Source organism: Mauremys mutica, chromosome 7 (genome assembly GCF_020497125.1).
Source record: "Mauremys mutica isolate MM-2020 ecotype Southern chromosome 7, ASM2049712v1, whole genome shotgun sequence".
NCBI lineage: Eukaryota > Metazoa > Chordata > Testudines > Geoemydidae > Mauremys > Mauremys mutica.
This window is the reverse complement of record NC_059078.1, coordinates 28,957,878-28,974,141: the sequence shown is the minus strand read 5'-3', so window position 1 is coordinate 28,974,141 and position 16,264 is coordinate 28,957,878. Positions and strand designations below refer to the sequence as shown.

Below are 16,264 nucleotides of genomic sequence, written 5' to 3'. Positions count from 1 at the left end.
TCGTTCCAATGGTTAATAATCCTCACTCTTCAAAACATGAGCCGCCTCCTAATACGAATTTAGCTGGATTGAACTCCCAGCCCAGGGTTCTTGTTATACTTTTCTCTGCTAGGTTAAAGATCCATTTAGCACTTTATATTTTCTCCCAGGGAAGGTACTTAGCCACTGGAATCAAGTCAACACTCAATCTTGGTTTTGGTAAGCTAAACAGACAGAGTTTTTAAATCTCTCCCTATACAACATTTTCTCTACCAGCCCTCAATTTTTGTGGCTCTTTTCTGCATTCTCTCCAATTTCCCAGTATCTTTTTATAAAATACTGACAGCAGGTCTGGACACACTATTCCAGGATTGGACTCCCCAGTGCCATACACAGAAGTGTAATCAACGTCCTGCTCCCACTTACTACTGTGACATCAGTGGGCCATTTTTCCTGTTGTCCAAGTTAAGTGTTTCTTGGCTCAGCTTCAGCTCGTTTCTTCTGGTTATTCCTCTCTGATCATCATAAACCATTTTGGTCTCTCAATTTCAAATCCATCCAAACATCTGTAGACCCAGGGAAGATTTTAACGCCCAGCGCCACTGGAAATCTCCCCCTTAAATCACATCGGTCGCCCTGGTTCGGCCAGCGAGGGCTGGAGTTCTGAGTTGTGCCTCTGCGTGGCACAGGGCAGAACCAAGGGCAAGAGTGGGTAAGGTGGCTGTGAACTACCTTTGCACCCGTAGGATTCAAGGCTGCTCTAGAAGCCAGTGTGGGCTCCAGTGTAAATCAGAGTGATCAAAGGATGCTCTAGTTAATGACAGTGTCCCAGGGCTGCCTGTGGCCCGCTCTGCCGGTGCAACATCCAGAAATCCCTGTAGTGCTGTGGGGACTCGCCACCTGTCCTGGCCCTGCCTCCAGCAGGGTCCCTGCCAGGCTGAGCACATAGGGCTGCTCGCACTGGAGAAATCATCCTGGTCCTCAGCAGTGGGGCTTTTACAGCTCCTGTGTATCAGTACAGTGGCATATGGGGTCCTGGATGTTTGGATTTTAACCTTTCCTTGTAAGTCGTTTCTTCTAAAAACTCAACCCTCTCTGTTACTTCCTGGGACAATAACCTTACTGTAGGGTGAAATATATCCCCAGACACGTTGCAGAGTATACGTGGAATATCTCCCTCCATCTCCCCTCCCCCACAATATTCTGCCACACCCGGGATGGAATATGGGAGCTCTTAGCACTGCATACATCACTGAACAGTTTAGGATAGGAAATAAAGACGACTGCTCAATGGCTATTTATAAAGGGAGTTAGGCAAAATACACTGTCATTACCCAAACAAACTTGGGCAGGACACCTGGACTAACCGCTCTCACTTGTGCTGAAGTCTTAGCAGAGGCGGCTTTCCAACTGCCAACCCCCTGTCGTGGTGCGTAGGTTAGGAATGGGCAGAATGACAGCTACTGTATCCCCCAAATCACCTTCTGAAGCACCTTTGGGGATCTCCCATCCAAGAACTGACCAAGCAAAAGTACGGTTAGCTTGCAATAACTGACAGGATCTACAGACAGATATGGTGTTGTTGTGAAACAATGTGCTCATTTATTACGTCTCTGGGCAACAAAACTGCATCATCACTATGTAGAGAGGGGTTATCCCCCTCGTTAAGCTCTGGCCACTCAATAGAAAAGTTATGTTTTAAACAGCTTCACTGTACTGTATGTTTGTTTTCCCCATTAAATCTGCCGTCATGTTGCAGTGACACCCATTTTCACTGTGTCCCAGGAAAGGAAGTCAGCAAGCTCCTAAGCATGTGTTTGCAGCACCTAATTCAATGGGGGTGAATCTCCCACCATGACTGCAATGCTCATTTTTTTTAAATAGGGTTTTTCTAGGTTTTTTTTTATTGTTTGTTTGCTTGGTTATTTGTTTATGTTAAAAAACGCCACGTTTCCCCATCAACGTTTAGTTATTTCGATTGGAAAAGATCATTGTACAATTGCCACAGTGTTTTTTCCACCCCCCTCATCTTTATTGCTATTTTATTTCTTCTAGACTCAATTTTCAGCCTCCTGAAAAATGAAACAAGGCAAAAAAAAGGCTGGGCAAGGAGTCATTAAGTCCAGAAGAAGACACTGTCGGCCAGGAAGAATTGTGGGGCTTATGTGAGGTGTAACTGGGATTCATTGTTTGTCTCTCTCCTTCATTTTTGTGCCTGCAGAGATTTAGCATAAGCTCTTATTCTCAACACTGTCAGCTCAGCCATGAAGTCAAGTGTGTGTGTGTGTGCGCACACAGATGCATGCACATCTCAGGATATTCAGCCGTGCCACTGAACAGAGGATTAGTGGGTAGGAGATGCTAGTGCTTCCACTCCTCACTGTATTCAGGGTCACCTTAGTGATGTTTTAAAAGTGTCTGTAAGGTAGATGTGACTAGTACGGCACTGCTCAACCAGCAAGGGCAAGCTAACTACCCAGCTGACACCCATCGCCTCCTCAAGACAGAGTATTCACAAAGCATCTGGCAGAACAAGAGCCCGCAACATACTACCTCCAAGCCACTAGTCCAGCAACCATTCTATATGAGGAAGATTAACATTAAAAAAGGAGAGGGATTTTAGCAAAAGTAAAACCTTGTTTAAGTCAAGCAATGTATGGATCACCAGTCAGCGTGTTGCTGTTTATCAACTATTAATTAGCAGTTCTTAATTTTAAAAATATATATTGGCCCATAGGTTGCCAAAATTAACTCCATAAGACCTAAAAATGTAAACTATTTTAGTACTTAGTGAAGTGAAATGGACATTGCAGTATATTTTAATTTATGTCCTCCTCCTCATACGAGTTCTGCAATGGCTGTCAGATACATGGCAAAATGTATGTTCTTCAAGGAGCGCCACTTACTCCACATGTCTCATTCTGTGCCTGCATGGGATTAGCCTTTGGCTCCATGTCTTGCCTTTTTTGGTTCTGCTTCAGTTGGTTTAAAGAAGGTTTTGACTGTGCCGCACCAACAGTTTTGCTTGTCCACTGATCCACCAGTTTGTGAAGATCATCTGTGAATGTTCCTTTCTTGTTGTTACTGTTGTTTGCTTGCACCTGGACCTGCAGAGTTGGTGGTGGTAGAGGCTCAGGACACGTTACAAGACTGTTTGTAGATGATCCTAGAAAGTCACACACAAAGAAAGGTCAGCTACGTCATTGTTAGTGCACCACTTTGCTGCTTGATTTATGTTTCTCCTGCACTAGGATTCAAAAGTTGGTATTTTTTGTCCTTTAATGTCCTCACCCCTTTCTAAAGAACATCTTTGCTTCAAAAAATGGTCCCTGTACCCACATTGATAGTCATGTTACTGTGCATCATCCATGCCCCAGCAGTACCTTCCCCCTGGACGAAGTTATTTAGTAGTGTTGATGTAACACCACTTATAAAAGTATCTCCACAGATCATTACTGCGGGAATACAATTTGATGCAGCTACTATTAGCTTCTATGAATCAGGATTTTACTAAATCGAAATGAAATGCACAGATGATATGCACTTCTGTTAATATTTATGCGAGTTCACACAAGAAAAATAAGCTTAAAAGTATAATGCAGGTTTCTAGTGTTAAGAGAGGACACTGTTGAGTTGGTGATGCTTCAAAGGCTACAGAAGCTTTCACTCTCTCTTTCCCTCTCACACAGAGTGATGGAAATATTTGTCCCATGTCCGTGCTGGAGCTCCACTTCCTGGCAATTTAGTACTATGCCAAAATTAACACCGAACGGGAAGTGACGAAAGGTGCGGATTTCAATTTCCAGGGAAAAGATTAAGTGAAACAGTTTTAACAAATACACTCGGATATATTCAAAATAAAATTTTAAGCAAAGACCATCTCTTCAAGCAAAAAGTTCAGTGAATTGGAGTGAAATTATTTATTTATAAACATCAACACAGAGTCTTCTTTTTCTGCTAACATGAATTTTCCAGCCAATAAAGTGCATTGGGAGTAAACCTACTAATGTTTCTCTAGTCCCATAAAATACCTGCATCCTCTTTTAAATGATCATGCATTCAACCTCTGGTGTGGCTTCTATGGGACTCCTGCTCTCATTCTTTTGGGAAAGGGACCAGTGAGAAGATGCGTATTTTGAGGATAAAGCTCTTCAAATAGTGTTCAATATTTCATGCATCTTAACAGGAATGAGGTCGCATCAAGTTATAGGTTCAGCCAGCAGCAAAATGGCAGTGTTATAAAAACTGTACATAGAAGATTAGACACAAGCACTGTACTCAGTTCTCTCTCACATCACACACAGAAAAATCACAATTATCTTGCAGCATGCATGCTTCCCAAAGCATCACAGGACATGCACTGTAACTAAAGAGATACCTGCTCACAATTCATATGCAGCCTAATTTAAAGTTAGCAAAGGCACAACAGCTGCTATTAAGTAAACAACTAGATTTTAGTCAAAAATAAATAAAACATCCCATGCTATGAAGGAAATACTGAGAAACAAAAATGGGATAGTTACTACTACTGTGATCTTTGCCTAGACATAGTCGTTTCAGGGTGGACCCTACAAGGTAGAACAATACAAAGACACACAGAGTTAGGCAAGACTAAACACAACAGGTCTGATGGACAAACTTCTGTACTTTTAGGCAGTCAAAAAGTAGTCACTATGCAAGGAGGAGCAGACAGAAAGTCAGCAGTTCAGGTGAGTAAAGGAAATCTAAATAATCGGGCAGCCCAAACCTATGTTTATGTGCAACCATACAAAAGCTTCAAAGGATATAACTGTGTGCCAAGAATAAGATTCAGTAAACTTGAAGATTTTTTTAAAAATCACCTTGGCTTCCAAATAGGGCTTTTTTTTTTATTCCTACTCTATTGCTGCAGGAAATGATGTTAATTCAGTTCACAATAGGATGCCAAAAATGATTTGTAAAGCTAGTCTGGCTGCAAAGACTAACTGTAAACCAACCCCAAAAGTCTTGTTTTACCAGTCCAAAAAGATACATTGTTCTGCAGGTCTGAGGCCAATTTTTTAACTGCTTCTGTAATAGGATGCGTGTCTAAATGCAAAATTCTCAACTAAAAAAAGCCACAAACTAGTTTCCCTTTCATGTCTTTTCAAGGTGCACAAAGACAGTCCAGACACCAACAACAGAGGTCTCATTTTCAACCATACGGTGTATTTTTCAGTATTGCCTTATTGTTACATTCTCCATCATCATTTTACAAGTTCAGCAGAATATATGCTCTTATGATGCCAGGCGTCCAGATTACCCTGTCTGAGTGTAAGGTCTTGCCAGGCAGGATGATCATTCCCTATCAGAATATCAAAATTTTCAGAAAGATATTTTGGACTTTGGTGAGAAGAAAGTCTCATGATGGTATGCCAGGGGGTGCATATCTAGGCAGGGGTGTCTAGGTGCACTTCAACATATGAGTAAATCAGAGGGCACAGCAGAACCCAAGCGAGTGTGGTTCCGCTGCCTAGCAGCATGGCACCAACACACTATGGTACTATGGAAGAGAGCCAGGTTTAAGCTCAGAGGTCTTGGTTCCAAGTTTAATGGGGACTCTGAATGAGTCTTAGGGTACGTCCATACTACCCGCCCGGGTCGGCGGGTAGCGATCGACTTCTCAGAGTTTGATATATCGCGTCTCATCTAGACGCGATATATCGAACTCCGAACGTGCTCCCGTCGACTCCGGAACTCCACCACCGCAAATGGCAGTGGCGGAGTCGACGGGGGAGCCGCGGACTTCGATCCCGCGCCGTCAGGACGGGTAAGTAGTTCGAACTAAGGTAGTTCGAGTTCAGCTACGCTATTCACGTAGCTGAACTTGCGTACCTTAGTTCGAACCCGCCCCTAGTGTAGACCAGGCCTTAGAAGCAGAGAGAAGGGAGACAATTCAGAGTTAGAACGAGAAGAAAAAGAAAAAAGAGAAACTGTTTTGGCGTGGGTAGCACAAGGGAAAAAGGGATCCGAAAGAGATTATTTTTATTCTCTACACACAGCTGAGTGATGCTGTTCACCCTGTAAATAAACAGAAGGACATTACTGAGGTAGTGTCATGCTTGATTGGTACGTAAGCAAATCCCAGTATTTTAGTACTCAGCTCTTTACATTTCAAAGGCAGATACAAGCACACACAATAATAACTGAAACTGAGTTTGGGTTATATTTGATTGATTTTTTTTGTCCTTTTGCTCTTCAACACCTGCGACATACCTTGCCCTGCCTTTCCCCACCCTACAGTCACAGCCCTTATTACAAATGTCTCAGTGGGACTAAAAGTAGGTTGTCATTTTGCTAACTACCTTGCAATACTGCAGAATGCAAATAAGAGCATTTGGCTCCATCAGCTAATGTACACAGTGAAAAGAACTTTTGTATTAGTGCCTGGAAAATATAAAAGTAGGCAGCAGATTACTGCACACACTCAGATCACTAAGTTTAAAAACACCCTGCAAGACAAACACACAAACTTGTGCACCGTGTCAACTAGGCCCCCAAGCTATAAGCACTTCAGCATATGAGTGGCTAGGCAGATGCGTAGGCTCACTGAGTTCAATGGTATGATTAGTGTGTAAAGTTACTCCGCCACGTAAGGGTCTATCAGAAAGGAGTCTATTAAACAAAAACATTAGGCAAGCAAATCATCAAAAATAGGGCTTACTTTTTCAAACAATATCTCTGCAGAACATTGCTTGGAAGACAGGAAATATGACCTTGACTGAGAACACCTGAAGCAGAGCATTGAAACAGTCTGATATGTTTATTTTTAAAATACCTTCAGGTAATATCTAGAGTTGCTGAACTTAAATTCAGGCACTTTATTTAGAAAGGTGAATCCTATTTGTTTCAGAAGTGACAAAATAAACACAAAGGAGTGTAGGAGATGGAAAGCTACGAACAGGATGCAACTAATTAAGATTTGAAGTCTGACCTGCCCTAGGGTGGTAACAGTAAAGTGGAAGGGAGTTCCTCAGATTTTAGATATCATCACTGAAAAATTAGGCAGCTACCATATTTTCCAGGACCCACAAAGTCTACTGTCCTATTCGTTCATCAACAGTTACCAAGAAGCTTGTAAGCTTAAAATAAATAAATAAATAAATAAATAAATAATAAAAAACATCAAACTTCTCAAATTTTTATAAACTGTTGGACCATTTTCTATCAGATGCTCAAGTATTTTACATTTTGGGGGGAATTCATAAAAGTGCCAAATTTAAGAGCACACGCTCCAATGGCGGTTTTGAAAACCCTCCCCAAACTCTATGCAAGATCTTTCATTGAATGTCTGATTCTCATGGTACATAAGTAGGCTTGGCAGAATTGGATTTAAAAAAAAAATTTTACAAATAAGATCAATGGTTACTTTTAAGCATTTTTTTATATTTTCATCAATTTAAAATTTTGCAGCTGTGGGAAATTACAGAGAGTCAAAAATTCAGGGGCGGCACGGTCAGACAATTATTTAATGACAGTAGATGTTGAGATTCAAAAAGTTAAAGCTTTATAACCATTAAAACATAAGTTGTCAACATCGTATGTAAAAATAAACAAAACAAATAGCCTTAAACCAAACTCTAATCAGTTAAAATGCAACGCTTGTCTTACTTTGCTCATCTGTAAATTTTGATCATCATTGATGGAAATATTTTCTCATCAGTTTGCATATGTACAGTGAAAATCGACATGAACTGACATATACCGATAAAAATTGAATCCTTCCAAGCATATATATATATATAACCACCAGGAGGAGCACAGGTTAACAAAAATACTGGAACTGCTCTGACATGGATTATGCCAAAAACACCCCATTCTATTAGAAATGCAAAGAAAGATCCAACACTGAACAAAGTTAACAGATCAAAAAGCTGCCTGGGAAAGACACTGTGGAAGTGTTCAGGCTTTGGGGTCATGTAAACAGTGGAGGAGGGAGAAAAATGGGAGGAAATAATTAGCCACAATTTTCAAAAGCAGCCCTTGATTTTGGGTGCTCCCGTTGAGACACTTGGTGCCGGATTTTCAGAACTGTTGAGCTCCCAGAACTGCTTCTGGCCTCAACTGAAGTTATGGATTCTCAGCATTTCTGAAAATCTGGCCCAAGTTTCCTCAGAAGTTGGAGATCCAAAAATGAACGTACCGAAAATAAGTGGCCATTTGGCCGTATTGGTCAATTGTCTTGAAGTATCATTGTCTATCGTTAAATAGGAAGGACAGGGAGTTACATTCTAATTGGCCTTGATCCAGCAATTTACATTATGGAAGCAGACTGCTATGCCTGCACAGAACCCCATTAACTTCAATGGGAGCTCTGTGAGGGTACAGCCCTCCATCCATATGCAAGTTGCAGGATTGGGGGCTGAATTTGTAGATCTGAAGTATAAGTAGTAACAAATCTAAGTGCTGGTCTACACTAAGGGTGGGGGGGAAATCAATCTAAGTTACGCAACTTCAGCTACGTCACGTACTTAGATCTACTTACCGCGGTGTCTTCACTGCGGTATGTCGACGGGAGACGCTCTCCCGTCGGTTCCCCTTGTGCTTCTCATTGAGGTGGAGTACCGGAGTCGAGACTAGAGCGACAGGCGGTCAATTTATTGCATCTATACTAGACATGATAAATCGACCCCCGCTGGATCGATCGCTGCCTGTTGATCCGGCCGGTAGTGCAGACAAGCCCTTAGCATAGACACAGCGGTGACAAATGCTTAGCTAATTGAATCCACAGAACAAGCCTGCGCACAAGGGCTTGTTTGTAGAAGAAAGTTGCACGGACATAATCTAAGGGCATGATCCTGCAAGGTGCTTAGAGCTCCAAACTCTTAATTAAGTCAATGGGAGGGTGGGCGTGTGTGTTCAATATTGTGCAACAAGCACTCAGAGCCTTGCAGAACAGGGCTCTCAATTAGCTGTCTGCCTGGTGAAGTAAGATGGAAATTCCTTTTGACCTTTTGTGGTTATTTTGTCTATTGGGATGGGCCAAAGTTGTTTTAAAGTGTCCTGATTATGACAGATTTTAACTAGTGCTATAAAAATATAAATTCTTAACATGTGACTTTTCTTTTTAGTATAAACAATTAAGGTATGCTATATACTGGCAGTGACACAAATGGTTTAATAAACCACAAAGCATGAACTCAGTTAACATTAGCCATTTGATGAAGTACAGTTGCTAAGTAGATTCCTTTCTAATGTGTAACACTACTACTTTCTCCAGCTGAAATAATCTTTTCTTATACACAGACCATCTATGTTACTAAATTATTTAGCAATTATGAGTGAAGAGTGGGAATCTTACAAGTGTTTCATACCTAAACACTAGCAGGCAAGGGTCAATGTACCAATTTCTAACTTGGAGGGAAAATGTTGAAGAGTTAATTATGTCAGAGTACTCACAGCAGTTTCCTGACATACATGTCTGTTCTTGTCAGTAAATGCTAAAACCAAAAGGTGTGTACTAGGAAATTGGTTAAAGGGGTTATATATTTCCAGTAAAGATTGCTTCTGCATATCAATGGAATCCTGGCTTGAGTTTACTTTTGTTTAAAAAAGATGGGGTCTGAACTGTAAGATTTACACCCAAAAGCTGCAGCAAATTGTTTCCAGATTCAAAGGCCAGATTCTGATCTCACTATCCTCCCACAAGCATACAACAGAGATGCATACGTACAGCACATTTAGAATTTGGCCCAAACCTTTGTAATTTGTCTACTGGACCAACTCAAACTGAAAGGCCTGAAAGTGTCTTTTAGACCAAGAGGAGGCAGTTTCCTTGTCATGGGAATAAGGACTATATGGAGCCACTAGAGAAACGTCCTTTCCTCTCATGGATTGAGTGCAGCGCAATCTCCCCTCCTGCTGGCCTTGCCGGCAGTTCAGGACTAGATCCAAACTGATCTCACACACCATAACAACATGGTTTTCTGCTACTGCCCTGCTAGCCCCACCAGAAGAATGATTCAAAAGAAAAGAAACTGAAAAATTCAGGGCAGCAGAAAGTTTAGACAGCTTCAACTCTGGGAGTCTGTGGAGCAGCTCAAGCGAGAGATCATTTCTAAAATGTCAAAAGAAAAAGTTTGTTTTCTGAACTGGAATGGTTCTGGATGGATGTATTTGTGCTAAGTGTTTGGAACGCTGCCCTCACTCAGTACGATTCAGAGACGGGGTAGTACGGCTCATCTCAATACACTTCATACAAATGAGACACAGAAGAGACCATGTGAACTGAGAAACAGAAGGTTCATCCACCCAAGCAATTCATTATTTAGGCATTGGGAAACTTAAAATAATTAAGTACTGACGTGTTTTCTCTATCAACTTGAGCCATGGCTGCCATATGCCCAACAAAATTAAAAACAAGATTGTTTTTTCTTTGGTTTAGGTAGAAATTCTCCCCACTATTTTTGCAGCATATTGAATAGTAAACCCATGATAGAAGAATTAAACCATTTCTGGGAATTACTCGAGCAGATAAGGCTACAGCCATGTCCATTATACTACTGATGGCTGGGAAAATCAGTACACAGAGAATTCCTCAGGTTCTTAGGATAAAAGTCCCTCTAATCAGAGTATCTTGGAACATCAGTGATTGTTAAAACCTTGCATACCATAGGCTGAGAGGTAAACATCACTTTTCACCAACTTGGATGTGTAGAGTTCTGGGGATCTCAAAATAAATGAAAAAAATCTATTTGAAAAAATACGGTTTACTTAGAAAATTGGAAAAATGTATTTGAGTGGTCTTGTGCCTTTGATCTGCATTACCTGGATAATGATGATCAATGTATAACTACAATGGGGAAAGTTCGATATCAATGCAAATGAACATTGAGTTGACTGAATATTTCTTGAAGAACATTAGCCTTATTAACATTATGTGTTAGTGGCCTATAGTACCTGATCAGTACAACATATCTTTATTGTACAAGCAAAATCTGTTTGTCCAAAAAGCAGCATATTTGTTTGGTGAAAAAAGATTGTATTTTAAAATGAAAAAGGTCTATTAAGTTTTGCTGAACTGCCGATTACTACTTTAGAGACCATGCAAATAAAAGACGTGTTTCATTTGAGCTGGTGCACAGTTATTTGAAATAAAAAAAGTACTGGATCCTGATAATCCATTTCAAAGTATCATAAGAAAGTCTGATAAAGCTTTTTTACTTAATGGTGCTTTGATGAACTGCTAATTGACTTCATCTCTGAGGTCACATAAGGTTAGGAGAAAATAAACTGAGTAAAGTGCTCCAGCCAGATTAGTTTATACGAAAAGGTAAATGGAACTCTTATTTGGAGTAACCAGATCTTTCCACTACTAACGATTATATTAACAAGAGCTCACTTAAACTAATTAAAAGCTCTTAATGTGGAAAAACACACCACCTAGAAAACACACTTTGAAAGAACTAGCTGGAGCACTGTCATCTCAGCATTTCCACATGCAAGGAGCAGGGGAAAAAAAGAGTGGATATAAACAGTACTGTATATTGTTTTAATACAGCCCTTGTATGGAAGTTATACCCTTCAGTGACCTTCTAGTATTGTATCAGCTTGCTACATGCATGTCTTCGTAGTCCAAACATGTGTGAAAGAGACCATTCGTCTACAGAAGGTAGGATTTCTTTTTGTTGTCGCTGGAACTGGGACAGCAGACATGTATATTTGCCACATTGCAAATAAAAATATTACTTCAAAATAAATCACATAAAGGACAAAAGCTTTGATACGTCCAGGGTAAAATTTACCATAAGGCTATAGAATAAATGATGAGATCTTCCACACATGCTTTTGGTACCCAGGCATGAGCCAAAAGCAGTGCACAAAAGCCTTCATATGAAAAATGAAAATAAACTAAGGAGTGCCAATGATGATGACTTAAAAGAAAGAAAGAAAATATGGCGTAGAAGGAAAGGCATCCTGCCAAACATATTAGAGATATAAAGGATGAGCTTGGAAAAAGGGGGACAAAAGAAAGATGGGTTGTGATAAAATACAAAAGAACAAATACAAACAGATGGACAAAGACACAGGTCCACTGAGGAATCTGGTACGAGGTTTGCTACTAGATTTATAGGTCACTCTCTCAGACGTTTGGTGGAAAACCGTCCAGCCTGCAAATGAATATAAAGGGAAGAAAACAAAGACACTTATAAAGTACAAATAACTGTGATCAGATGTCCTATACCATCAGTCAAATCAGCTTTGTTAGTTAATCATCCACATCTCCATTTTAGCCTTGCCAAGGAGGAGTAAGTTAATTGACCATATGCAAAAGGATGCAATAACAGCAGAAGAGAATAGATATTCTGTAGATTAGTTTGGCAGGATGTGCAATGTTGAGCAAGGTATTTTAATCATCATTATAATTTTCAATACATACGGCAACACATTCAGTCAAAGTCTAGGGAGCTGTGCACAGCTATAGAGCTGTCGGAACTCAGGACTGGATAATAATGCAGCCTTGACTGACACCTCTATACCTTAGACATGATGCCAAAATCATGCAAGAATTAACCCCTCTGATGCTGGTAGCTTAGCTTCCCCCACATCATCATATTTGTATTGACGCAGATGAATTAGTACTTCATAATGGGAAGCTTTGGGCCCACCAGTATCAAGGAGTTAAGAGAAAATAGTATGAACCAGGGGAAACAAAGTTAGTCTTCTGTCTATTGTCATTTTTTTCCAGATCTCAATAAGTCAGATTCCACAAAAGGTTAAATCTGGATAAGTCACTGCTCGTAAAAGAAAAGGCATATTGTTCCTTAAGAACAAGGGATTCTTCTGCAGTATTGATTTATTTTATGCTTTGGGAAGTCTCCTATTTATTTTTGCTCACCTAACCTTCTGCTATGCCTAATTTTTGAAAGGTAAGTCAGTAACTTGCATTTATAAGGCTTGCATGCCTACATTATTAGTAAAGTTCCTCCTAAATCATTTACATTTTAAATGGTATGTACTAATATTGGCACGTGCTGGAAGACATGCTGAACTGTAGGTACATAAAATCACCTTGGCCAGAACTTCCATGTGCATTGCCTCCTTCGGTGGCTAAGCCGGAGCAGATGTCAGAAGACAAAGAAGCCTTGACTGAGCAGGGTTGCTGTGTCTGAACTGAATTTCCAAATGTGGCTGATGTGGAGGAAGTTACTGCTGTTGCTTCAGTTGAACCAGCATGAGTTTTAGTTGTTTCTTTGGGGAGAGACTCTTTGCAGTCTGACAGATTACCTAAAGAAACAAACAAAATTGCAAATGCCACCATAAGGGAACTACTACAGAAAAATCAACCTTGTGTAACTGGTAGTTTGCCACTGAGAGGAGCAGCAACATAAAATTCTAAAGAACTGGTAGAAACATACATCTTTATGGATAAAACTGCATCTGAAAAGAATTTACCTACCTCCCCCCCATACCTGCCCAGCATCTGCAAGATGAAAAGCCAGCCCATCCAATAGGGTTAATTTTTATGCAATGTACATAGTGCGCTTTTCAGAGACGATTGTGAACTCAAGAAAAGCATTGATCTAAAAGGTGAGAGATGCAGAAGTGCCTCAATAGGAGACGGAAGACGTTCTAGAAAGATGGCGTGGGATTAGTGAGACCCTACACTCAACTATGGAATGTGAAAGGGAGTGGACAAAAGTGGAGAACGAGTGAGTGAGAAGCAAAGGGAGATGAAAGTTACAAAGGCAGGACTGAGAAAAACTATCAGGTTTTAAAACCAGAAGAACGTTGAAATTCACTTGGGAGATGGAATGGAAGCTAGCAAAGGTGACTGAGGGTGGGAGTGATATAATCAGAGTACACAGTAGTAATATTAGAGACCTCCTGAAGCTGCAAAAGGATTTAAGAGGGCCAAAGAAGCAGCAATTTCAATAGTCATGAAGGAGAGGGATTAAAGCACGAATAAAGGATTTATTCAAAGTCAGGGAAGCTAGTCAGCTTCCTACAGCTTAGCAGGAAAAGGGAAAATGACTAGACAGGGAGAGGCATCAGGGAAAGTGTGCAGCAGAGAAGCTTAAAGATGAGTGATAGTGGAGACAGAATTACGTGACAAGACATTTTAGGCAGAAAGAAGCTCTGACTTTCTGAAACATTCAGGTAGTGAGGAGGCGGTATGCTGATGTGAGGCGGTATGCTGATGTGAGCCAAGTTAAGGGAGAGGTCAGAGTGGGCCAAGACAGAGAGAGGGGTGTTGTTGGCACAGAAGGAAGGGGAAAGGGTAGTGGCAGCCAGGAGATGGCCTACACACCAAAAACAGATGGACAGAAGGGTTAGGTACCATCCCAGGGAACTCTATATTGGAAGGAAGGAGGAGGTAAGGCGTCCACCAGAAATAAGCAAAGGAGTCGCTAGAATGGGAAGGTTTAAAACAGAAGAGGAGTTTGCTGGAGACACTGACTGATATAACGTGGATTGTGGCGTGTCAGTCTTAACTCTGAATGTCCTTGCTTTCGCTATCTTAATTTAGATTCTGGTTTTTTGTAAAAGAAAAAAAAAGTCTGTAATTAAAACTGACATAATGCCATTCGCATTGGTACAGAACTGCAATCAATGGAAAGAACATCTATAGGATTTGAAGTACACCACTAAGAGAAGAAGAGCTCGTCTGCCATCACAGACTTCAAATGAACAAAGTTCAGCAGGAACAACTCGCATTCTGCAGCGGGAGAATTGGGCACTGCCTATCTAAGTTCCCCTACTCAATTGCTATTTTATTACTTTTCCAAACAGATAGTGCCAAAGCCTGACTACTGTTGGTCATGCCATCCTGATCACAGATTTCACATCCATATTAACAAGTATTACAAAACCTCTCAACACCTATCTGAAGTGCAAGGCATCACTCACAGCTTTAAATGCTTTTTTGGCAAGTCCAATCCAATCTTATAGAGCATCTTTTACAAAAGAAAAGATCACAAAATGCTATACACTCAATGCAGACTAAGTCTCTAAACGGTGAATACAAACCTGGATAAATTACCTTAGGGAGAAAGACGGGAAAACAAATGGATTTAGGTTCTATCCTAAACTAAAACTGAATTGTGACATTGTTATTTTATTTGTCAAGCACTGACAGCGTGCTCGATACCTACTGTGATAGACCCAGGCCAGTTGGGTACAACAAAGTAGTAGAAGGCAGATATACTGGCCACTGGATTAGCAATTTTCTGTTCCCTGACTGACCAGAGCAGGGGCTGCTCCAGACTAATGAGAACACCTGACTCCAATTAACCTGCAAAGAGTCAGGTGAGGCCATTAAGGTAATGTGAACACCTGACTCTAATTAAGGCCCTATAAAAGGGCTCACTCCAGTCAGGCTGGGAAGAGCCAGGGAGAGGAAGTGCAGCTGAAGGGCTGGTTAATGAAGACACCCTCAGGCCATCGGTAAGGGAGCCCTACGGTAAGGGTGAAAAAGGGAGAAGCAGGAAAGCTGTGGGGGAAGTGGCCCAGGGAAATGTAGCAACTCTGGCAGTGAAAGGTCGGCTGCCAACAGCTGCTACCATTAGGGTCCCTGGGCCGGAACCTGGAGTAGAGGGCGGGCCTGAGTTCTTCCCCACCCCAACCCAACCCCAACCCCAACCCCAACCCCAACCCCAACCTGCCACTACAGAAACGCCTCCTGGGAAGGGAAGACAGGCCCCTGTCAGGACAGGAGGCTAAACTGTTGTGAAATAAGCCCCCAGGGACAACAGAGACTGTGGGAGTTCTCTCACCAACCTCCTTGCTGGCTTATGATGAAAAGGGCTCAGTAGACTGTAACCCTGGCTCTAGAGAGAGAAGGGCTACATGGAGGGTCACAGTGAGCCACTGAGGCTAGTATAAACCACCTAGAAACGTGGGACCCACTGGGACAAGATCAGAGCTCTGCCACACTACACACAAAATACTAACTGCTTCAGAGGAATAAAATCTGCACTAGGTAGTTACGGAACAGCTCGTGAATAGGGAAAACATTTCTTTCCAAACCTTAGTCAGAGGTCAGCTTATGCCCTGAAGCATGAGGGTTTATATCACCTCAAAATCTCTTGATTATTTTTTCTGTTTGTTTGTTTTCAATTCTGCCTATTTTAATGCTGGGTGTTTTTTTCTACCCATATAAATGTACAATGCTTTTTTTGGAATCCTGCGGGGGTGGTGGTGGATTATATCCAAGTAACCACACATTACCACTATTTTGTTTTCTTCTTATCGCATTACTGCTGGCAGAATATTACCTTTTCATGTAACCAAGCACTAGTTAATGCAGGGAAGCCAGGGGATCAGA

At 41.2% G+C, this 16,264-nt stretch overlaps 1 protein-coding gene across 12 annotated transcripts in view; it reads right to left on the bottom strand.

Moving 5' to 3' along the window:
- WNK2 (WNK lysine deficient protein kinase 2) overlaps positions 1-16,264 on the bottom strand; it is a 172,406-nt gene that overhangs the window by 17,721 nt on the left and 138,421 nt on the right. For 8 of the 12 annotated variants that reach the window (XM_045024206.1, XM_045024205.1, XM_045024203.1 and 5 more), the window contains 4 exons: positions 13,009-13,224; positions 12,009-12,107; positions 4,503-4,547; positions 2,886-3,145 (listed from right to left, as the gene is read on the bottom strand). In XM_045024206.1, coding sequence (XP_044880141.1) covers positions 2,886-3,145; positions 4,503-4,547; positions 12,009-12,107; positions 13,009-13,224 — 620 coding nt within the window. Of the gene's footprint in view, positions 1-2,885; positions 3,146-4,502; positions 4,548-12,008; positions 12,108-13,008; positions 13,225-16,264 lie in introns of those variants that run through there. The other 4 variants (XM_045024211.1, XM_045024204.1, XM_045024209.1 and 1 more) reach the window with 4 other exon arrangements.